General features: G+C 42.1%; 1 protein-coding gene across 1 annotated transcript; it reads right to left on the reverse strand.

Moving 5' to 3' along the window:
* Positions 1-674: 674 nt before the first annotated feature.
* On the reverse strand, positions 675-22,236 carry ece1 (endothelin converting enzyme 1). The gene is made up of 19 exons (XM_080001421.1): positions 21,855-22,236; positions 14,797-14,935; positions 12,234-12,443; positions 11,817-11,941; positions 11,340-11,486; positions 10,904-10,969; positions 10,295-10,483; positions 8,628-8,770; positions 8,328-8,442; positions 6,242-6,352; positions 6,055-6,153; positions 5,755-5,832; positions 5,531-5,634; positions 4,621-4,731; positions 4,322-4,389; positions 3,277-3,362; positions 2,793-2,897; positions 2,195-2,290; positions 675-1,812 (listed from the first exon to the last, which is right to left on the reverse strand). The coding sequence occupies exons 1-19, from the start codon at positions 21,981-21,983 to the stop codon at positions 1,636-1,638; spliced, it is 2,298 nt and encodes a 765-aa protein (XP_079857547.1). The 5' UTR covers positions 21,984-22,236; the 3' UTR covers positions 675-1,635.
* Positions 22,237-25,868: the final 3,632 nt, after the last annotated feature.

Raw genomic sequence — 25,868 nt, forward strand, 5'->3', positions numbered from 1 at the left:
CAAATAAACTCTGAATCTGACGTTTGAACAGTTTGCAAACTACTCGATGTCTGCAGAACTGAGGACAAAATCGGATTTGTGCGCGTTTAACCCCGCCTAGTGTTCATTTTATAGACTCGCAAGAAAACGAGTTGGTTTCGATATTACCATTATTATTAATAAGTAATAATAATGGTAATATGTAGGGTTATTTAGTTTGGAAAAACTCCATATTTAATAGGCATGCATGTATATTTCTGTTCGTAAGAAATATAAATTTAATATATTTGGGTCATGTCTGTGCTCCTCTATGCTATTTCCATGGTTGGTGGCGGGGTCCGCCTCTCCCGTCAAGAACGCACTGATGGGTGCGGGCAAAGTGAAAGCAGTTGTGGTGAAATCGATTAACCCGCGCAGCTAGTTGTGGTCATTAAACTGTCCTAATGGATAAACGTTTACAAAAAGAACAATGGAAATTCCCACCACCTCAAATATTAAAAAAAACATAAAAAACAAAACAATGAATCAATCGATCAGAATGCAGTGACAATCTTATGCTTTCCTACTTTAATTGATGGAAGTAGTAGGTTTTTCCCAATAAAGCAAGTCCAGCTCCCACATGATGTGTATGTGACTGAGACTGACCCCGTTATCAGCAACTGGAAAAAATGATTTACACAATTCAAAGCCGCATCTGTGTTTTAAAATGGCTTTTACTAGACAAAATAGTTCCCAATATATAAACAGACAAAAAGCAGGGCACACACATAGCTTTGTGAAATGGAAATTGCATGACCCTAATTAAATTTATTGTTTAGCTATGAAATCTTCTATCACATTCTTCATCAAATTCTGTGTTTCCTCAATTAGAGAAAACAAATGGCAGCAATTGGACACCGCAGTGTACTATTTCCACTTGTCATACATCCATGTCCTTAAACAATCTTTTATATCCTTTAGAAAAAGGATGAGGTCAATGCATTAATCATTAAAAAAAAAAAGATGGAGGAAATGCTTTCTTTACATCACATTCCAAAACATTGCTGTTACATTTGTTGGTATAGAATAATGAGCACAAAATGTGTCGGTTTAAGTGGATTTTCATTGGTTACCTCATGGCTTTACAAATCCAATATGTGCATCACCACACTGCAAAACTCCTGTCTAATTCAGCTCTGCTGTCCACTGTGCCATCCAAAAATTGTAGTCATACATTAATTACACTATAGAAGATACAAAGTAATGATTTAAAAAATAAAAAAAGCACTTTCGACATAACAGGCTGTTTACAAAATTTCAATGAGAGTGGTTCCCCCATTTTGTAACCAATCGTTTGGTTTCCAGTGTACGAATCAGCGCCACTCCCATCATTAAGCTATGAAATAAGTTTTATAGTCCATGTGTCGGGGAGAGGTGCTTTGCTATAACAGGAGTCTCTGTGAAGGAAGATAGGCGAGCTTTGGTAGAAAGCAAGGCATGGTTTGTCCTGAGCAGGAACCTGAGAAGCTTAAAGTGGTAAGGGAGTTAGGATTTCAGTGGTTTAGCGCCTCGCGTTCTCCCACCACGGAGACTTTGTCACCGCCACCGCCCCCTTTTTCCTCTTCCTTTTTCCTGGTGTCCATCTCTGACGCCACCAGAATTATGCGCAGCGAGGCATCACCAAAGTTCGCACTTGTGCTTGGGATTCATCGGCGTGTTTGCCTTGCAGCCAAAGTGCTTTGAGAATTCATGTGAATTGGAGATGGTGCCGATGACTCGGAATCTGGACGGACTGTGAGGATCCGTTATAACACCCTCATGGGAGCTTTCAGGGGTCCTGACGGAACACCATACCTGCAGGATTCAAGGGAGGAAGAGTAGGGACGTTCAGCAACTCGCTAATAAGAGTTAAAAAAATCTAAATATATTTTACTAAATAATCCTTGCATTTGTTGGTAATATAATAAGACATGTAAAATTAGGTAATACAGGTTGAAAAATCCTCAAGACTCTTTTCAGTAGATTTCTGCTGCTGCATATTTGCTCATTTTCATTAATAATTTTAATCAATAACATATGACTGTTCTTTAATGTTTTCGACTTTTAACCCTTGTGACTGTAATTCTGAGTTTGAACTGTTGGGGTTTTGTATATGTACCTTGAGCTCCCACAGATCTTAATGAAAGTGATCACAAGGACCGCAATATTAAATAAACACAAATAAGGCGTAACAAACCTGAGCAAAGCCAACAAAAAACAGCTGATGATTTGTCATCCCCAGGGCGGGCAGTGTGGCCTCTTCTCCATTCTTTCTGATCCAATTCAGATAAGCCTGGGGAGAAAACAAATGCTCAGGTTGCACACGGCATTGGCCATCAAGCTGTTTCACAGGAAAACAGTAGAGTGAGTGCATCACCAGAAAAGCACAAATCCAAAAACGTTATATTCTAGTGCACTCAAAAATGCGGCACATGCAGACTCATAATGCCATTTTGCTTCCACAACTCCATGACTTTTCATTTAATGGAAAGAATGTGTGCGTGGCGAGAAGCAACTGGAGGCCCGGCAGGCCACTCCTCACCACCTGTCACATCTCCACAGTGAGGTGGACCAACCGCCTTTCCACTACACATTATGAAGGTGACCCATTAGAACCCATATAAATGGACGAATGCTCGTTGTACATGCGTTGTTGTACATGTTGTAAATATGGGACCTTGCAATGTAGAAATTATAGTAGTACTGGTGTATTTATTTAAACTTGGTATTAAACAGGCTAAGTATTTATTCATTGGCTGATCGTGCGCATCTCCTTTCTGTTCTGATGTGTTTACCTTGTAGGCGGCGTTCAATCCTCCATTGTCAGCGATGTTCTCCCCCAGCGTGTGCTTCCCGTTCAGGGGCTCCTGGTTTATGCTGTAGTTGCCGTACTGCTCCACCTGTCGAAAATAACAGTCCTCAGTGCTACTTTGTGATATTCACTATAATCAAGATTTAATTATCAAGCATCCGTGTAGGTGGAGAACACTGGGGAGATATGGAGTCTGTTATGTTTGGACTATTTCCCCCCCGAGAAGGGCAAAAAGACGTTTCATACCCAGATTAAAAACAAACAAAAGGCGGTGGCGGCAGCGGCGGCTGAGGAAAGGATGTCTAGCGGATTCAAGGGTAAAGATACAGATTTGACGAAAAAGATTTGATCAGAACACACTGAATTGAATGACAAGCGGAAGAGTATGCGCGCACAGGGTGAGTTGAGAAAAAGCAAGAGGTTAAATGGGAGTAAAAACAGACGTGTGTGTGTTTTCGTTTACGCACCATGCACTGGGTCTGCTTCTTAAAGGCCTCCACAGAGGAGTTCTTCCACCAAGAACGCAAGTTTCCATCCTTGTCGTATTCCCTACCTGCAACATAAAATACATGAAATAAAATGCACGGCATGGAACTAAATCCCTCTAGAGAAAGCACAAAAGACAATGATCTGTGATCCCTGCGTCGACAGCACAAATTGAGAATTCGTTTCTCAAATGGATTCACTGCTTTTATGATTTTTTTACCTAAAATGTAGAGAGACAGACAGACAGATCGATTTTTAAATACATAATAACCTAATAATACAACAATAAAATAAAAAAAACTCAGAATGAACAATGAATAATAGATAATTTGGTAAATATACAATAAGTCTCATGATCACAAATAAATATATCTCTAGAAACCTAAAGAATTAACCAACACAATAAAATAAAATATGACATTATGGGGTCTCAAACTCAAATGACCTGGGGGCCACTGGCCACGTTGTCTTGTTCTAGAGGGGCCGTGTTGAACTTCAAGGCAAAAACGGCCTGTTTGTATTGTTTTATTTTGGTTGTTTTTTTTTTGTTTTCTCCCACACATATGTGAATTGCCTCATAACCCTGTTGGAAATATGTCTCTTATGATCTATACAATTCTGTTTTATATTTTGAAAACATTTAAGTACATTTGTGTGGATTAATTAAGTGTTGAGATTTGAAAAATTGATTTGCGGGCCAAATTTATTAATATATTATACTGATGTAGCGGCCACATTCAATTGTCTCGCGGGTCGGGCCTGTAGTTTGAGACCCCTGCATTACATACCAACAATAACAGAAAAATAATTCTTAATCCAATCTTAAATGAATTATCAAAAAGCCTACCAATAAGCAATCACCAATGAAATCCGGCAATAAACAATAAATGTAAGAGAAATTTCACAATAAACCCACTCTACCAACACATTCTAGTGGTCTCATTGGTTTGGACCGTCTCCTTTTGTTTCTTTAAGCTAAATAAATAAATGAATAAGTAAATAAAAAGAGAAAAATGATGTTCCAACCTTGGTCATCAAAAGCATGGGTCAGCTCGTGTCCCATCACGACGCCAATTCCACCAAAATTAAGAGCCCTGAGGGAAGGGGAAAAAGGTTGTGAGGGCCTTTCAGATGGTCCTGCGAAAATCCTTCATGGACTTTCTAAATAAAAACTTGACTTTTTAAACTTTCAATTAAATGTCAAAGAAGTTTTTTTTATAACATTTTAAAACACAGTGTTCCTGAATAACTTGACTTATAATTCACTCTTGCTTTTCTGTATGGACCATGAGCCAAAGATCAAACATCCAATCCAACAGACATACTTAGGCCAGGAATGGCTGTAGAAAGGCGCTTGAAGTATCCCCGCTGGCAAAACCATCTCATTTTTGGTCGGGTTGTAGTACGCATTCACGGTCGGGGGGGTCATACTCCACCTGCAAAAAAATGTGGGAAATGTAAGAAAAATATTTCACATGACGCTGGAATTAAGCATTGCAACAAACGCAGACTATGTATTCTCCCCCTGTGTTCCACCCGTCAGGACTGTTCGAAGGCCCTGGGAATTGTCCGCAGCCACTTAAGAGACAAAGATCAGTTTGGTTGCTGGGGAACGAGTGTAGACAGCGGTATTTGGAGAAGTCGGTGTACGGGAACGGGAGGCCGGATGTGCGAGTGAGGATAAGAAACAGGGACTGGGACAGACACAGGGACTGGAACTGGGACACAGGGACAGGGACACAAGGACGGGGACAGGGACTAGGATATAGGATCAGGGACGGGAACAGGTACGGGGATTGTGACAAGGACACGGGGACAGGGAGGGGGATGGGGACGGGGACGGGGACACAGGGACAGTGACAGGGACAGGGACTGGGACAAAGGGACAGGCACAGTGACAGGGACAGGGACTTGGACACAGGGATGGGGACGGGGACGGGGACACAGGGACAGTGACAGGGACAGGGACTGGGACAAAGGGACAGGCACAGTTACAGTGACAGTGACAGGGACAGGGACTTGGACACAGGGACAGGGACTCGGACACAGGGATGGGGACGGGGACACAGGGACAGTGACAGGGACAGGGACTAGACAGGGACACAGGGACAGGCACAGTGACAGGGACAGGGACAGGAACTGAGACTCGAACACGGGGACGGGGACACTGGGACAGGGACAGGGACTGGGCGGGGACACAAGGACAGGGACACGGAGAGAGGGACGGGGACTCACTGGTTCCTGTTGGGGGTTTTTCTCAGCTGGTCGGCCGTCACGCTGGCTGAGAAGTTGTAGTACTGCATGACATTTTGGAAGTACAGGTCCGACACCACCTCAAACTGAAAGGGTGAGGAATGAAGGATTGGAAAGGATCAGGTTCAAAAGTTGAGTGGGAAGTTACCTCCTTAATCCACCGATGGAGGGAGATGACATACAAGCACACTTGCACATTTACCTACATCATTGAACACTTTGTCGAGCTTTGTGGCATTCATGATGAATTGTGGGTAACCGACCATGTTGTAAATGGCATCGGCCTGCGAGCGAGAAGAAGGAAAATCATGAAAAGGGAAATACACACGTTGTGACACAGGGTGGTGCTGCAGCCTCAGCAAAAATGAGGAGGCGACCGGTTCGCCAGCTCTATCGCTGCTCAGCCGCTGATGTTTTGGTCAAGGAGCAGCAACGGAAAACGACCAACAAACGTGCAACGTCCAAGCAAAAAAAAAAAAAAAAAAGGGAAATTGTTGTTGTTGGACCTTTTGTTTGGCAGCTCTTTTAGTCTCTGCATCCATCCAGCTCACATGCTGCAGACTTTCCTCAAAAGCGCCTTTTATTTCCGAGACCATGTCCTCGGCCTGAGGGACGGAGGAGAGAGACAGAGGCCACGTCAACACCATCTCCCAGATTGAGGGACAGTTGGGGAGCACTTTGGACGCCACTCACCGTGGCCTTGCTGTCCTCGGCGAAGGTGGCTTTGACGAACAAGGCCCCGAGGGCGAAGCCCAGCGCCGAGTCGGTGTCGCTGACGCAGAGCTTCCAGCGCGGGGTGCAACTCTGGAACGTTAAACAAACATGGCCAAAAATGAGTGTGTGTTGCTCACACGCGTGTACATACACACACACACACACACACACACACACACACACACACACACACACACACACACACACACACACACACACACACCTGAGCCATTTGAAGCTTTGTGACATGCCAGGACTTGTCACAAAGCTTGCCAGAACTTACCTTAACTTAGTAAGTTAAGGTAAGTTTCATTTAGGAGGATTTAAATGTATATTTAATAAAACACAGACAAATAATTCTATTCCATAACTATAGAACCCAGAATCGCGACTGTGGCGCCGCCCCTTGCAGCCGCCTGCACGAGCACCTTGTGTTGATTACGCACTTTTTCGTATTTTTAGAGCTTATAGAGCTTATTGTGCGTAATCACCGGGTGTCAGGACATTTCACTGCATATATGTATGGTTGTATGTATGTATATGTACGTGACAAATAACCTCTTAAATCTTGAACGGAAAGGTCTGAACAGTGTAATGGTACTTCTGTGGAATTGCAGCAATGACAATAACAGCACGCCCGCTTTTGCCTTGTAACATCCCCGCCCCCAACAGAGATGACACTCACAGAACTTTGTAATGATTTACTTCGGTGTGTGTCCCCTTTTTCTGGAAGGGCAAAAGGGCACTAACAGATCCAGGCACAGATACCGTCGAAAAGGAGAGTCATGGGGATTAGTGAAGGAGAAGTGCATTCTGAGTTTATGGATGTACTAGCACAGTACATTCAGTAACAGAGGAGTGCGTGCCACCACGCACACACACGCACACACACACACACACACACAAAGACACACACACACAGACACACACACACACACACACACACACACACACACACACACACACACACACACACACACACACACACACACACACACACACACACACACACACACACACACACACACACACACACACAGCCAGGTTGTTGTTGCAGCATGACCCCAGTGGAAAACCAGGCGGCTGGAACAGGATCTGAGATAAGGAGTGCGTCCTCTGGAGACCTCGATGTGAGGCGCTCATTAGGATGTTCTCTTTCACCAAACACAAATCACTACCTGGTCAATTAAAAAAGCACTTCCAGGACCAAGGCCCTGTGGACATAGTCTTTGTTCGACTGCAGTTCCTGCTGCTCCCTCCTCCTACTTCGACTGTTGTTCATTCAAGACAAGTGTTGCAATAGGTATTACGACATTTAAAAAAAACTTTCATTCTTTAATGAATGGAAAGGCCTAAAAGACAATATCGGCTACATATCTAATTGGTCTCAGTCCTCATGCCAGTGACCATTGGCAGATGTGGCAGATATATAGTAATAATGTATACCCTATATATCCAAACCAATAATTTATCCTGTGCATAGAATTGCCCTTTGTATATTCTGTGTATTTTTATATATTAGGCAACTTATGTATATTTGGCTATTTCTATTTCATCTCATATCCTATTTTATTTTATTATTTGTTATCTCTTAGGCTGCTATATTTCTTTAATTGCTAATTTCTTGTATAAGAAAATGTACTTCGTGGAATAAACAGATTCTGTTTCTATTTATGTTTTAACTGCAGAGACAAACAAAAATAAAAATGTTTTTACAGTTTTATAAATTTGGTTGGTTTTATCTTTTCCATTCAGCCAAATCCTCTGTTGACTGTCTGGGCAAACCAGAGAAAATGCCCCGGGACTCTGTGCCAAATTGTGTTTTTGGAAACCCTGTGTATTTAAACCTCTTGCCCTCATTGATACTTGAAGAGTACAGTAAACAGTGTACACTTGAAACAATCTGAATGATAACATATAATGCTGGTCCTGTTTTACCACACGAAAGCAACATAAGATGAGTGGCTGTGGCTAACTAGTGTCACAGTGGGGTTGTGCGTTCTCCTTTATTTCCACCAGCACACACGTCACAAGCCTCCCGCTTCGATGCGTCCCCGCCTCTCACCTTCTTGGTTCCGTACATGACTTCATGGAAGCGCTGCTCTGCGTTCTGGAAGCGCTGATCCAAGATGGACGCCATCTTCCTCACCACCTTCATTATCATGTAGTTGTTGAGGAGGCTGAAAAGACAAGGATCTATCGATTACCTTGCCTTCTCTGTTTGTTCGATGTTTTCTAACAAACTATTTTCATCAAAATGTGCAACATCTGGATTTGGGATTGTATTATTTACTTTTCTCCTTTTCTTATTTTCATCTCATTGTTTTATAACTGAGATGGACAACGGGTCCATGACGCATCTGACCTTTTATTAGTGGTGAGTATAAGGTCAGAAACCTTCTGGAGGTACTCCTTGGCGTAAACTACCACAGGTTCTGAGTCATTGAGCGGCACAGGAGCGAACACCTCCGTCAGGTACGGCATCCAGTTGATGGCGGGAGCCAGAGTCTGCAAAAGCAATTTCACACAATATCAATACATATCACAATACCCTGCTCATTAATTCAAAATCCTATCAAAGAGTCTGACTAAAGGTAATCACATTGAACTTTAAGGTAATTTGAAGGAGCCCTGCGTCAAATTCTCTCCATCATCGACCTGACCAGATGTGGTGTTCAGATTGTCCAGTTAGTAATTATCACTTTTAGATTTTTTTTTAACATAATGCATGGATTTGTGTAGACGGGATTATGTTCAGGCAACATTTGAGAAATGCCTTCCAGAAAATGTAACGACTCTGTTCGATTTACACACTGTCGGTTATTTTCCAGCCTAATTGACATTCTGTGATAATATTCTGTAGTTACACGAGGGTGCATCCAGTCATTTTAGGTACTGAGACTGCAGTCGGTATGGGAGAAATTTACTATAACATTCAACGGTAATATATGAGTATTATCTTGCCTATTCAACATAACTGTTTGTAAATCACAGATTTGTTTTGCGTACCCCCTAGATCAATCCACGTACCCCACTTTCACAATAGTGGACGTAGACCAAGCAATGTTGTCATAATGTGTGCTTCTCACCCAAGTTCTAAAGTCTATTTGTGTCCAGGTAAAAGCAACCCAACCCGTTCCACTCGAAGGACCACTGCGTGACCTGTGACTAGGTGGTAATCTGTGACTTCCGGGGGGAAAGAACAGGAACTCTGCCAGATTCCTGGGGCCATTCCAGATCCTCACCACCACAGCAGTGGTTAGGGTGGCAGAAGGACCAACGTGGGTGCACGATTCCTACTGCACGAATGTCCCCTACCCTCCAGAGGACCAACTAGCAGACGTAGACGACAGAGAATCCGCAGACGTGAACTGAGGTCACGATCCCAGCAGGCGGAGTGAAGTGATGGCGCCCCACCAACAGGAAAAGATCGGTCATGTCTGTATGACCAACTTCCTTGCCATCGCCTGACCCCACTCCACCCTTGAACATTGTCCCACTGTGGGACTTGGACAATAGACGCTCCCCCACCCAACCCTCGAAACTGTTCCACAGCGGGACTTGGACAACAGCGGCTATCCCACCCGTCTCACACCCGCTGAATTCACACTCACACCAGATCCAGAGATGGACACCTTACAACAGAAAAAGATAAGGACAAAGACTGGATGCCATGGTGTTTTGACTCCACTGACCTCCAAGACAAAGACTCAGAACAGTTCAACTTTAAATTTTGACAACAAAACTACACTAAAATACAGCAATATTTTATGACAACACAATATCAGAGAAAGACAATGAATGACACAGTTGAATTATATCATCTGATATATTTATATATATTTATATATCAATATTTACAATTATACTGTCTGATATATTTATTTCGATATTTATATTTAGAATTATATCTCGTCTGAGATGTTTCCATTTTTATATTATGAGTAAGACCATGTCTGATAGATTCATATTTACATGCTTCCTTTTATATAATTTTAACCCAAATAAACACAGAAGAATACAGTGACTCACAGTCAGTTCCTTGGCTTGGACCTTGTGGTAAATGAGCTCCTCGTCCCTCCTCTCCTCCTGGGGGACGGTGATGTTGGCCAGTGTCGTTTCAAAGTCCACGATCTCCTGCATCACCGACCGTGACGTCTCCTCTGAGCCCCCCAGAAGAATCCCTAACTCCACCAGGAAGTCCAGGTATGCCGTCAAATACTACAGAGTCCAAGGGTGTAGGTGGAGGTGGAGGAGGGGGTATGAGGTATTTAATAAGAAAACAAATCCAATTGAGGAAAAACTACAATCAGAACAATGCTGCCTTGTGGCTAAAACATTTTTCCCATTATTATTTTTTCATTCTCCTCTCCAAGCAGGGTTAGGATATTTAATCTTCCAGATATTTAAACTCAAAAATAAATGTCAATACTGTATAAATAACATATGCATTTTAGATGTTGGATTTAAATATGATAGAATTTAATAATAAATATTAAAATAATATAATAAATATTATTTTATTTAATTTGGTCCAATTTTAGTACTTTACTAGAGGTGTCTTACACAACCTGTAAAGTGATCTTCTGTCTGGGTTGTAAATGTTTTATATCAGCCAAGCTGAACTAAAGTATTCATTACCTTTTCGTTCGCTGTCCTGTTCAGGTAGTAGTCCCGTGAAGGCAATCCCAGGCTCGACTGATCCACCTGGATTGGAGAGAAAAGTTTTATGGCTCTGCTCGTCCCCGGTCCCAGTTGTTTTCATTCCCAGCACCGGGGCTAAAAAGATTATGTGTGCTGCATTAGTTACAGTCTAGTCTGGAAGCCCCTTCAGGGAAAATACATTTGAGTGCTGTGTGAAAACGCAGCACCATAGGTGCTGTAAGTGGATTGCACCACTGACATTTCATCCGTTGCGAAATTTCCAACATTGGCTTAAAATTCCCCCTTAAATTCGGAAGGAAGCGTATGATTGTGGGATCTGGCGGTTAAACATAAATAATTTCATAAGAATTCTGACAGCTATCCAATACAATACACAACAGAAACAAATTACGTGACCACTTGACTCCCTGACCTGGATGATGTTACTGTTGGAGTTTTTGGAGTCGGCGCTGACGAACACCGTGAAGAAGGGCGAGGTGCGGTAGTTGGCCGAGACAGCCCGTAGAACCTCCTGGAAGTTGTCTTTGTCCCAGGGTCCGGTTAGTGCCCACCCGCCCGTCTGAAACACATAGCGGGACGTTACGCAGACACCGGCGAGCTCAACGGCACTTCAGCGGAAAGCAGATTATACACAAGAAGTGATTCATGTTTTTTTATAAGCAGTTTTATTAACAGCCCAGAGTTTTATTTGGCACGCCAACACAACTCTCAGGCAGATCTTTCGCAGTCGTACCGACCGTCAGGCCTGTGGTAGCTTAACCGTGCTCACAATTAGTCGACCCAGAACACAATTTCCTTAAATTAGCAGCCATGGGAGAAATGAGGTGTGATTCTCGTCAGTAGTTTTAAAACCGAATGAAACGACGCCCTGTGTCTTTCAAACTCTCACCTGGTTGATGAGCTCCTGCAGCGGCTTTGCCCCTAACGCCTCGATCTTGGCCTCGTTCATGCAGGCCTGGTAGTAGTGCTGGGCCTTCTCCTCCGCTTTCCCCAGGCCCTTCATTGTTGTGTTTTCTGCCAAAATAAGGGAAGCATTTTACTGTCTAACTCTTGGCCAGTAAACGTACACATCTGAAGACGCCGCACTCTAAGGGGTCGTTCACGCGTTTATGGATGTTTCTGAAAACACATATTTTCTCCACACGAGAACGCGAAAACAATTTCCGACGATCACGTTTTACTTGTCCGCACAAATACACAGAAGATTTGAGTTTTCCAAAGGAGTTGTTTACGGTTCCAGAGAAAGTGCTACGTTTTCAAAAATATCCCTATGCGTGTGGACAGGGCCTAAAAGGGGGAGCCCTACCTAATAGATGCTTCATTATGAGCATGTTCTGCTCCCAGAGGTTGCTGAAAGAACCCCAGCGGGATTTGCCCTCGGGCAGGGGGTTGTTCTTCATCCAGCCCCCGCAGGCAAAGTTGTAGAAGTCGTGGCACGGGTCCACCGAGCGGTCCAGCGCCCCTATGACGGCGCCGGCCACCGTGATGCAGGGCTCTGTGAGGCACAGGGTGGGCTCTGCAGGAGAGGAGAGAAGTCAAATATATTCAAATGTGTTCAACATATTCAAAGCACATTGACTGCTTTGGGTTTTGGTGGCATTGGAGGTCACCGGGTCGCCTGGTCATCATCCCGAATTTCTATTTTGTTTCACTTCATAATTCAGCCTGAAGTTTCTTCCCTCCGAGCCCTTTTCAAAGACTGGGTGGGTTCAGAAATGGAGTCCTCGTGATTTGACCGTCTTGCTTCAACCTGAACGACACTGGTGTTGTTGTAACACGCATCTAACCCCAACCCCACATGGCAGCTCGCCCAGATGCTCTAACCAACTCGCTATGTCGCTCAATGTCGACCATTGTGCAATACAAATGTGTTAATAGAGGGGAAAGTATCACAAGAATCTAATTTGGCAAACAAATCTATCCAAATGAAATATCTTTGCATGAGAGACTTTATGTCGGAGTAATTCTGTGTTCTAGGAAAGTCACGCAGGGTCTGTGGCAAATGTTGTTCACGTTTTGAGATAGTTGCAACGATTACCGAGACATCGTTCAGATTTGAGAGAGGATATTATATGGATGTGGTGAGGGAGGACATGCAGGCGGTTGGTGTAAGGGTGGAAGATGCGCAGAACAGAAGGTAATGGAGGCAGATGATCCGCTGTGGCGACCCCTAACATGAGCAGACCAAAGAAGAAGATGATTTCTGATTCAAAAACAGTTTCTGGAATGTGGAATATGGAATATAGTAGTCATAAGTAGTTTTAAGTACGTTTTAATTAGTGTATAATCCCATGAAAGTAAGAATCATTGTGTTAGCGTTACCTTAGAATGAGGCATTTTATTTAGATAGGGAGCGGGTCCACTTCATGGAGGCCGCCATCTTGCACCGCCGTGTTTCTTCTACAGTAGCCCGGAACGGACAAACCAAAACACAGGCTCTAGAGAGGGCCGTCGCGTTTTTTCGCAAGTTTCGCGGCCACCGTCTCTTCCACGGAGGCCATCGTGTTGCACCGCCATGGGGAGGGGTGTTCAGCTGGTTGCGATCTGTCACCTCTCAGCTAGATGCCACTAAATCCTACACACTGCACCTTTAAGGATTAGAGTTAAGGCCCTCTTATTGTAAAGAAGGATGAGATGAGCTCCAAATTGGGTTTCAGGTTAGGGCTGGAATTTGACTTGAACCAAAATGTTTTTCTACGCCGAGGTTGGGCTCTAAGAGGCTACAAGGGGTTCTACGTGCCCTCGGCTATTCAAGAACTAGAACTATATATACAGTATATATATATACACACATATATATATATATATATATATATATATATACATACACACACATATATATATATATATATATAGGTATATATATATATATATACATACACACACATATATGTATATATATAGGTATATAAATACACACTGATCAGCCACATCATTAAAACCACCACTAATAACCAGTAATATTGTGTAGTTCCCCCTCGTGCCGCCAAAACAGCTGTGAACCGTGGAGCCATGGACTCCGCAAGACCTCTGAAGGTGTCCTGTGGTATCTGGCACCGAGATGTTAGCAGCAGATCCTTTAAGTCCTTGAAGTTGTGAGGTGGGGCCTTCCTTGGACAACTTGTGGTACTAACCACTGCATACCGGGAACACCCCACAAGACCTGACGTTTTTTGAGATGCTCTGACCCAGTCGTCTAGCCATCGCAATTTGGCCCTTGTCAAAGTGGCTCAGATCCTTACGCTTGTCTATTTTTCCTGCTTCCAACACATCAACTTCAACAACTGACTGTTCACTTGCTGCCTGATACATCCCAGCCCTTGACAGGTGCCATTGGAATGAGATGAGCAATGTTATTCACTTCATCTGTCAGTGGTTTTAATGTTGTGGCTGATCGGGTACATACATATATTTTGATACCATAAGAAAGAGAATTCAAGACGTCAATAGTGGCAGAGGATTCTCAGTCCTTTTAAGCCGTAAAATCTTTTGGAGCACCGAGAGGAAAGTCCACTTTTGTTCCTTTTATTATTTTAACGTGCGATTTGTCACAAATGGCTCAATGGCAGGAAGTGGCTTCTAGTTTTACAGGAAACACCGAGACACTGTCACCCACCCACGTGCCTTCTGGGCCAAGAAGAACAAGCTTCGAGGAATGCAGAAAAAAATGTTTATGTCGAAACGATGTCCTCACAAATCAAAATCTAATTCCATTTATATTTGTGAAACAGACCTTTTTCAGACTTTTTTTGGACCTGCAAACACCCCGATAGCGGCAACATTCCTAATAATAGATGGTACCCTCGATGCAGGCATGGTGTGCCACAAAAAAAGTTACATTCCTATTTTCGCAAAAGGTTCAAACTCACTCTGCTTGTAGAAAATGGCGGCGGTGACGAATGAGATGAACAAGGCGACGGACAAGGCGTAGACGAGGAAGAGCAGCCGCCTCTCCCTCTCCGTCCTGTCCGCCCAGCACGCTGCTCCAACGCCAGGCTTAAGAGTCACCTGGAAGACACACAGAGGACGTCGTCATAGATTCAAGATTCAATAGGTTGGCTCTCCACCTTGTTTCGCTCACGACACTGTTTTTTTAGGTCCCAAAATTCTCCGAAAAAATAATGTTCTTATTTTTCTGTCCTTTTATTATAATTCTATGCTCCACATTTAGGCCGACAAGCAACACATTGAAGATAAATGAGAATATTTCTGACTGTACTTTCACAATTGAGAGTGAAGTCAAAGAGTGATACTCCACATTGCATATTAGGAAACTGTTTTATGTGAATTTGAGGATGGTACATCATAGAGCATGAAGGAAGCTCCAAATGGGAAATTAGGATGTATTCAAACCTACTAAATTTTTATTAGAAAAATATATATCAATAAAAATATATTTCAGTTTTTGAAATGCACCGTGACCCCACGTGGTGTCGCAACCGCAAGGTTGAGGATTTCTACTGCATTCTGTTATCCGGTACTTGCCAGTTTTTGAGTGGGAAAATCTATTAAAATATTTAAATATAAATAATTTAAATATTCATATTTAAGTCTGACATATTCAAATCTCTCTGGTCATAATGTCCGGTGAAAATAATGCCCTCCAAGAACAATTTGAATTAGTGCTGGGTGGATCATTTTGATTAAAAAAAAAAATCGCAGATCTGTTTGTTTTCGCAAGTTGCAATGGGAAGCCAATCAGTTTGGACGATCCAAAGTTGATCTGAAAGCCTCATCTCTGACCAATCACGTTTGTCGATATATAACTAAGCCCCCCCCCCTCCCTCGTGGAGAGGTTGCGCTTGTAAACACACACACACACAAACACACACACACACACACACACACAAGGAGCAGAGACGGAGCCGCAGCGTCTAGAACTCTGAGGAGAAGCAGAAAGATGATGTCGTTCGGACACAAACATCCATAGTTTTTTTGGGGGATATTAAAATTTCGACCCAAAGCAGACGGTAAATATTCATTGTGGAAAATATGTCGACACGGACGTCACTACGGAGACCGACAGCGCCACAAACTTTATTATTTATTTCGACCTACTTGCCATGTTTATTTTGTTTTTGATTTGATCAAATTTTTATTTTAGTGAAATGTTAACTAAAGCAGCTGCACTTGTTCCTCATTGTTCACGAACGGAAATTATTTGATTTATTTGGAGTATTCGTAATTTTATTTATTTATTTTTTAAATGGCGTTTACTGACGGGGCTTATTTTATTTTGAATATTCAATAAAAACGTATTATACATCTTGATGATGACATTCTCTATATGTCATTCTCTTTTTCTCACGGAAACTCTTGCCTACAGTTAAAAAAACAACAACAACAAACAAAAAAAAACCTCAACATTTCTAAGAACATACGACTAATATGAAGATAGGAGCAGCGAAAGTAATACTGTGCTAATCCAGGGGTCGGAAAATTCCCCGTGTAGTGGAAATGACTCAAGGTTTGGTGACAGATTTGGCGTCAAAGAACAATGGCGTTTTGAATCAGAGCGCCTTCCAGCCGTCTGTGCTTTTAAGGTCAGACTCTCTTCTATTTCTCTTTCTCCATTTCATGTTCCATTTCATTTCAACAAGTACTCATAAAGGCCATTGTGCCTCGGCCCCGGACGACAAACAGAACCAGACCCTGGGCTTTTTGGCCTATACCTGCCACTCCCAAAAACCCAGATGGCGGACTGGAAAGGTGAGCGAAGCAGGAAGGCAGAGCATGAACCCACTGTCCCGGGTCACAACACGCTGACTCACAGCAGCGTCTGCGCCGGGAAATTGGTTTACTTTCAGGTATCGTTTTCTTCAAAACCGTCAGACCGACTGGAATACAGAAAAGATCTAGAAAACGTCATTTTTAACAGAGCCACAAATTGCCGTGAAGAAACTTCATAACTGCAGCTTTATACTGTATTTGTGTATATATCAGACTATTATATATATATTATATTATTTGGCCGTTTGTATGTATTTGAACATTACATTTTATTAAAAATATATATATTTTGACTTCACTTTTCTATAATATTTTATTCAAATTTCTTTCAGATGGTTAAGCTTTTTTGTTTGTCTAGCCATTTTCCATACATTAATAACATATTTTTGTATATTTGTATATCATTAAATATCTGACTTTGTTTTTGTTTTTTTGTGGATTTTCGTATATATTTGACAATTTAATACAAATTGTAATGAATTAATTTATTTTTACCTCATTTTTTAAATTCTATTTTGTTTTATCATTATTGTTATGCTCAATTTTCTCAGGCTGTTCTTTAAACGCTTATGGTCTGCAGTGTAACGCATCAAACCTCAAATACTAGGAACAAATTCTTAGTATATATACCTGGCGGCAGAATAAACTACTTCTGATTTCTGATTCTCACATATAAGAAAATTGGAATTTGTAATATATATGTCTTTTTGGCTGGCGCTGTGTACCGTAGTTCACCTCTAATCCTGACCTGTGAAAATCCATTAACCCCTGAGCTGCATAAGGAGCAGATTGACTCCTATTAACTACGCCGCGAGTTCAACAGTCAAATTAAATGCGGACAACTGCAATGCCAAAGCCACAGTGGGGGCTTCCTAATCCCTGGAAGCTAAGGAGGTTAGGGTCGGTTTGGACTTAAAACTAAGCGCAATTGAGAGGGTCCCACTGCCAAGAGCTTTGCGGTTCACACTGTTGTGTTATATCGCGTAAAAAGGAAACTATTTCACTGGAAACGGCAACAAAATCAGCAAAAAAGATTGTGCTGCAGGCCTGAATACAGGCGACAACCCAGTTTGGCTCGGAGATTACTCAGAAATTATTGAGACCATCACACAAAGGGTAGAGGTATCACTTATTATTTAGTTATTTTCATAAGTATTATGGCTGTCGTTTTCCTGTGCTAACCTTGAAAATAATTTTCTAAATATGTAAAAACAAAAATAATCATACCTTATCTGTTAGAACTCATCCAACAAAGCAACACACCGAGGTATTTCACTACATACTGTACAGCGCAATATGTATGTGACAAATACATCTTTTGAATCTTTTGATCTTTGAATAAACTAGTTCTCAAATCATTTAAACCACCTGGTTTAGCTGGGAAGGCCATTATCTTGTCCCCATATGAGTTAATCTTTCTGTTTCACTCTTTATAGCATAGGTCAGGGGTGTCCACACTTTTTCGGCTTGCGAAGCTACTTTTAAACTGACCAGGTCAAAATGATCTACCTGCATTACAAAATGCTAAATATATTTATTTATATATATATACTGAGTATAATTTATATATACAATATATGATGCCGTACCTTGCATCACTGTATAAATCTTTACAGCACAATACAATTAAATACATTCCTGGTCACTACCTTACTCTGATGACTTAAACTGAATGGAGTCGGCAAGGTTGCGCAGCCCGGACAGTAGCTGCTGGTAGCCAGCCTCAGGCAGCTTCCAAATGATCATCAGTCAAGGTGGAACGGCATTTGGACTTAATAATCTTCATGTGGGAAAAGGCTGACGCGCATAAATAAGTAGAGCTTAATAATGCAGTCAAGGAGGGAGCACATTTCCTCATGTTTGGGTACTTTTCCTCCGTGAGTAAGTTCCAAAACTGTTGAGCCCTGGACTTAAGGTGAATGTCAGCCTGCATTGTCAACATCTCATCCTCCAGTGCAGACCAGTTCAGGTGAAAGAGTGAATCAACCTCAACATCTTCCCTGAATGGGCAGCACATAAAGGTAGAGACTGGCTCGAGTAAAGCAAAGTCTTGAAACTGTTTGTCAAAGTCTGACAGACAGTTTTCAATCTGCTGTGTAGCGCACACCGTCACTGCAGCTTTGAGGACAGAAGTTGCATTTTTCGTTTGAAAGCATTAACTGAACTGATCATGTTGACCACAGTTTTGTCTTTTCCTTGCAGCTCTAAATTTAGCTCATTCAACATGTTGGTCAGATCGGTTTAAAAAAATAAAATAAAAATGTTGAATGGCGCGCGATCTACCCGCACTACCTCTGCGATCTACCGGTCGAACGTGCTCAACGTATTGGGCACCCCTGGCATTACTTATTGTATAGGAACGTATATTTTATTTATGGACATGACCTTTTATCTTTTAGGTCTTTTCCATATTTATCATTCATTTGTGGTGTTTTTTCCTCCCTGTAATTTTAGCTTATATCTGGGTTTTTTTCAATATATGTCCTTCTTCTTCTTTCATTTTCTTTTACCTCCGTTGAATGTTCTCTCTAGTCGGCCCTTTCACATGGCACGGTCTCCATCTGCTTCTCTGAACACAAACTATTTTCTGTGAAAGCAGCAAGATGGAGGACTCACTACCACTACGTCTGCAGTGAGGAGGCCTGGATTCAACACGGGACTAGGTTATGAAAGATGGGAGTTGGGGGAAGGCGTTACTGGCCTCCTTTGACCCAGTCGTGATAGACTCGCTCTGGCGGTCGAAAAAAAAGTGAGGCAGAAGCCGACACCCATGTTTGGCCATGTGCTGATGTATTTGGCTCTTGTGTGAAGCTCAGATAACTTCCAAGTTCCAGGTTTTGAACCTGACAGTGAATAAAGCAGACGGACAAAGAAGAGAGAATAAGCCACGAGAGTGTGAAAAGGCCTCTATAAATCACACTAAAATAAAAAAAAATATTTAAATATGACGAAGGCAGATTGAATGAATATGTAATATACAGTAATCATACGGATTACTTGAATAAATCGACTGTATATTGCCGTTTATTGAAAGTAATCCTCAATTTAGAGCAAATTGCCATTTATTTTTTCTATTTGTATTGTATTATATATATATATATATATATATATATATATATATATATATATATATATATATATATATATATATATATATATATATACACATATATATTATTGCCTATTGTGTTTCCAGCTGGTTGTGACACTGAGATTTCCCTTTGGGGATCAATAAAGTAACTTTCTGTCTATCTATCTATCTATCTAAGAGAGGACATGCTCTCTCTCTCTTTCTCCATATGTGTTACACCTGCCAAGCCAGACTTCCCTCTCTCTCACACACATACACACACACACACGCACACACACACACACACACACACACACACACACACACACACATGCCGACTGTTCTAAATGTGAAAAGTGCATTGGAGCTTACCCTAATGCAAAACAGTTTTTGCCAAACTTCAAAGTAAAGATCAACAGCTTTTCATTCAGTCATTCCAACACCGCCTCGCAGTGCCTTGCTGCCAAGGAGCCTCATACAGTATCCGCAGCATCGCAGTGGCCATTTTAAGAACATACTTAGCATACTCGTCAAACTGCTTTGTGCATGGTATATGGTGCCTTTCTGCGCTCACGTGTTGGGACATTAACCTCGTCAGCGTCCAAAGACGTGTAGAAAAACCAAACTGACGTTGACCTGAACTGAACGGGTGTGAGTGAGGGAGGGGTTATTCCTAGTCCTATGGATAAATAACAACACTTATGTAAATAACAGGGAAAGGGGTGCCAAAGGTTTTAGTAGAGATCGAATTACTGATATAAATAGTATAGATAAATATAGTGGCACTACTACTCGTGGATAACACTGATGTAAACAGCACATGTGACTACTTACTGTATATGGTAACCTAAGGACCAATAGTGGACTAGTTCTTGAAGAAAAAATATCTTAAAAAAATTAAATAAAACACAAACTTTATATCATGCTGTTAACCCAATTCACATATACTGATATTAAACAATCGGCCACAGCGACCTGCACCTGCGACGACTGATGGGGCGAAAGACGCGTCGCGCCCAATGAAGTGGCTCTTACGCGTACCCGAAAAATACGTAAATATCGGCAACCAGAGCCAAATCAGAGAAAAAGAAAAACTAATCTCATCGCAAAAACAAAAGTCTGGCTCTTTTTTCTCCACAGCGTTTACTTTTGATACTTAAGTACCTGAAATATCAGCAATTTAAGACTTTTACTCAAGTAGTATTCTAATGGGTAACTTTCACTTTAGAGTAGTTTTTTTGAGGAAGATATCTACTTTTACTCAAGCGTGGCGTTCCACGACTGTTCCGTTCCATTACTGCCCCGTGACCTTGTTTTGCTTCCACAGAAGTTCAAACAATGTAGCTCCGTCACGCTCGCCGCTGGATCGCAACACGCCCGTGTCAGCCCGCCGCTCTCGTTCGGCGCGCTGAGCGGGGCGCGTTTGAAGGCGAGGGGTCGAGAGTGAGATTTTGCAGGCTCCACGCCGCGACAAAACAAACAGGCCGGCATTGGTCGACGCAGGAGCAGACGCAGAGAGGGCGCCGGGTCCAAGGGCAGAGACAACCAGGAGGCGGCGGCTTCACTGAGCTCGCAGAGACGTCTTTCCTTCTCAGGGTTTTTGTAAGAACCTCGATGTATGTTTATACAGTATATGACAAGAGCAGAGAGTAGCATGAGAGGTCTTGAGGAACACGTGTATCGTTTAAAATTGTAGTTGTACTATCCATTAAATGGAGCATCGAATTTCATGAATCCCGTTGCAACGCGTTCAAAAATCACTCACACTGAATATGATCATTTTAAAGAGAGAACCAAGATTAGGTAACGTGTGAGTAAATGATCTTGTTTTATATTGCTTTTATACGTGTACTTTGTTCTCGGGACTGTCGTGAAAAAAAACGATCTTTACCCTGGCGAAATGAAGCTTTCGAAACCTGAGTAATCAGGACGTTAAACTTAGACACAATCGCTCATCTGACAGCAGTGGAAAAACTTAACAGTGTGGTGTGTGGCGGTCTTAACAGTGTGATACCAGGCAGCTTGATATGGGAGTTCTGCAGGAGCACTGAAACCTCTGTTGATATGTGTTGGAGCTTGTGTGTCGAGCGGAGGCATGACAAGGAAAGTGTGTTTACAGACGTTTACCTGCATGGGCGATGACGGGTAGATCTCATCACTGGTGGAGTCCACGAGGTCCTCCTCGTCGAAGGTGGCTCTCTTGTACGCAGACATCTGCAACGTCAAATGCAGAAAGGACTCCCTCAGTGATTCCATTCCCCTTTTTGGACCCTACCCTCTGCTACCGAACGGTGTGGGAGAAGGAGGAAGGGTGTTTTTTTAGTTGTTTTTTTTAGAGTGACGTCCACTTCTCGGAAGTCTTTTGGGAGTTCGGGAAAGGTTGTTCCCTCACAAATCGATCAGCATGTCTCCTCTGGTTTGAACTGAACGAGTGTTTTTTTACAACTCGAGCCTTTCAACTCAAAGGAGCTGACACCTCCAGTCTGCCCCTTTCTGCTCCACCGGCACCCCCAACAACCCCCATTGGCTTTTGTGAGATGCCCCGGGGGCTAATAACGCCACGCCAAGAACAACCCTGGAAGTTCCTGAGTGAGGCTCTCTCTCTCTCTCTCTCTCTCTCTCTCTCTCTCTACCTCTCTCTCTCTCTCTCTCTCACTCTCTACCTCCCTCTCCCCTATTCCTTCCTTGAACCTTCCCCTTCACCAGCTCCACAGAATTCCCATTCGGCAAACCCTTCCCTCGACTTCCTACTCGGTCTATCCAAACACAAGGCAAGGGAGGAGACGGAACTGGAGAAAAACAGAGCGACTGCTATAGATTGTGTGTGTTTGCATTCCAAAGAGTGGTTTCAGTTAGATTTGGGGAGGGAACCTCCGCTGGCAAAGTTCACACCCACTGTCCCGTCTATGGGACATCCTACACCAGAGGGGAGGGTCCTGGACTAAAGCCCCTCCCCCCACATGCTTCGAGTTGTTGCCTGTGGTAACCGATACCTGATAGGCGGGACAGTCAATTGTTTTGTTTTCTTGCTTCATTTAACCCCTAAACATGCCGTGGGAAACATTCTGCCCAACACACTCAAATGTGGTTCCCCTCCTTGTTAAATGCAAAATAATAATAATAATCATAATAATCATAATAATCATAAAAATAACAATAACAATAACAATAATAATAATAATAATAATAATAATAATAATAACCACAATAACAATATTAATCATAATAATAATAATAATAATAATAATAATAATAATAATAACAATAATAATTATTATTATTATTCTATTATTATTAATAATAATAATAATAATAATAATAATAATAATAATAATAATAATAATAATAATAATAATAATAATAATAATAATAATGCAGGCATTGCTGCAGGCAGCAATGCACAGGGTCCAATTTAGTTGCAGCAATTCGTTCTGCTGTCGCAGTTGAGCTGGTTTCATGCGGTGGAAAAGCACCAAGATAACAGACCTTGGGACTCCCGACACAAATTACAGTTTTCCAAGTTCCTGTGAAACGCAGCATCCCTTCCTACCGACACTAATTACTTTTCCGGCTTTCCATGGAATGCAGCATCATTTGCTGCCGTCTCCCATCTCGACCCTGCGCAGATCCTGCGTGGAGCAACCAACACACACCAATGGAGTACAGGTTCCAGCGCAGTGCGCACCACGTCCTATGTGAACTGCCCCCCAGAGCCACACCCTGTGGAGAATGTCCATCATGCAACATCATACATCCAACATGATTTACTGTATATTAATAATACAGTATAGGTATTCCTCTCTTAATGGCGCGGCCATTGCGAACGCTAGTGTAGTGAATACTGACAGACTGCGGGAACGAGACTGAGGCTCAGAACGGTGATGCGCGATGAGATGCCTGATGCTGAGGGCATCAGGCATCTCACATCTCATCACATCTCACACAACAAGAAAGAGTAGAATCAGAGCTTCAAAACAAGGTATCACTTGTGGGAATCAAGCAACTGTTTTGGAAGCTATGAATTATTTAAGTCTTAAGGTTTTGGAAACAGAAGTTCTGAGAAATCAGCCTTTATAAGCATATTCAGACTTTTGAGGCACAAAATACCCATTTAGAATCACAATTAGTTCTTTAAATGTTTAAATTTAGATAGTGCTGTACTCCTTCAATGAGATCATGTTGAATGCATTTTTCTGAAATAATGTTTGAATCATTCATTTATAAAAATATTGGAAAATGTATAATTCTAGTTAATCCTTGAATTTGAAGGGTTTTTTTTCATTCTAAGTTCATGCTCACTATATGAGCATGTAACTTCTAAAAATTCCCATTTCCGGTCTTTATTGTTTTATAACAACGATATTTTTAAGAAAATGGCACTTTTCAGATCGGCACTTGAAAACCAGGGGACAACAATTGCCAGTTCCGCGATCTAATTGAGCTTCTGCCCTCTTCTCAGAATCTTTAACACCACAGAGATGATGTTTTCACAGAGAAGTGAAGTTTCTTGCTTCGGGTGTTTATTGGTTGATGCTGCGTTAAAACATTGCTTAATGAAGTGGTCAGCTCTTCTTCTTCGTGCTGTCTGAGCCAGCGTCAGCTCAACAGTTTCACATTCTGACTTCACATCACCTGGAATGTTGAAGAATGATCTTGATCCGCTTGTTTGCATTAAAGGGAACGGTGAGGTCACTGGAATCGGGAATTTGGTGCATATAGAGTCATAAATATCATTTCATGGTCTGAATGAATCCTACGGTTTAATCATAGTCCACCGGCTGATCATGCTTTGTGACATGCCAGGACTTCTACCCTGTGAGGTAAGTACTGGATGTAAGTTAAGGTAAGTTTCATTTAGGAGGATTTAAATGTATAATCTATAAACAGACAATTATATTATATAATTATAGAACCCAGAATCGCGATTGTGGCACCGCCCATTGCCGCCGCCCGCGTTAGTTTAGTTTAGTATTTTTTGTATTTTTAGAGCTTATTGAGCTTATTGTGCGTAATCACCAGGTGTCATGACAGTTCACTGCATATATGTATGACCATATGTGTGTAACAAATAACCTCTTGAACTTGAACTTGAACTTGAACCCTTAGCGCTGTTTTGTGAGTTCCGCAAGTTGGTGAGTGACTCTTCTCCCCTGTGAAATGCTGCTGGATCAGGGAGCCGAAAAGTCGAGTCGTACACCTGTTGCTCATTGGTTGGTCTAAGAAGCAACAGGTAAAACCTCCACCCCCACACACACTCAGGAGTGGAGCCCTTGTCATGACATGCTGTCCATCTGCTCCGGGGCTTGTTCCACCCTGTCCACTCTCTACAATAGACTGGTGTGTTTTCTACTACGTCATCTGTGCCGGAGGGCCCTGCAAACGTCACTCGGGTGGTCGCACGGCAGGCAAAACTGCCTCAAGGACTTTCCGATGTTTTTCATGTCTAGGCAAACGTAGGCTGACCCAAAATGAGCCGGGTCAGCACGTGGTGGCTGACAAATGTGCCTCTTCATTTCTAAAGCAGGGAAGAATGAGAAAATCCACAAAGACAGTGCACATACTGTACTGCACATGTTTGGCAAATGTAAATTGTTCATTGTATTGTCATGGATATGTCATATGAAAATGCCAAAAAGATAGTTTAAATCAGTGATTTTGGCTGTGGAGTGATAAAAAGTTTCAAACACAGAAACAGAATATGCAAAACCTCCCTCTCTGTCTTCGTGGCATTAACAGAAATAGTTAAGCCTATAGCCAGTTAAGAGGATTCCTAATTGCCAGAGGATCTCTAGTGCTAGCCTTATCACAGCTGTGCACCCTTGAGCAAGGCACTACACCCATGTTGCTGAATAAGAGCATCGGCTATCGTTATCTTGCTAAATATCTTGCTACAAATGATTCCCGAACAGTGCCTGACTACAGGGCAGGACGTCTGCCAAGCCACAAGCTGAAACCTGTTGATGTTGCAAGCAGCAGTTTGAACCCAAGGACAACAGCCAACCTTATCCTACCCTAAAAGACGCAATTACTGATATTTGTGGAACAACAACAAAAACAAAAACATATATAAAAATATATAAAAAGCAGAATGATGGGTGTATGATGGTTTTATAATGCCTATTGCATGGATTTTCATAAATA

Source organism: Zeus faber (assembly GCF_960531495.2).
Source record: "Zeus faber genome assembly, chromosome: 5".
Taxonomy (NCBI): domain Eukaryota; kingdom Metazoa; phylum Chordata; class Actinopteri; order Zeiformes; family Zeidae; genus Zeus; species Zeus faber.

Excerpts from the sequence above, each read along its gene's own strand:
- ece1 (XM_080001421.1), bottom strand. The coding sequence starts at position 21,983 with ATGGAATCACTGAGGGAGTCCTTTCTGCATTTGACGTTGCAGATGTCT. Across the intron at positions 4,390-4,620 it reads TACAGCCATTCCTGGCCTAA|GGCTCTTAATTTTGGTGGAA; the intron begins GTATGTCTGTTG and ends CCCTTCCCTCAG. Across the intron at positions 1,813-2,194 it reads TTTTTGTTGGCTTTGCTCAG|GTATGGTGTTCCGTCAGGAC; the intron begins GTTTGTTACGCC and ends TGAATCCTGCAG.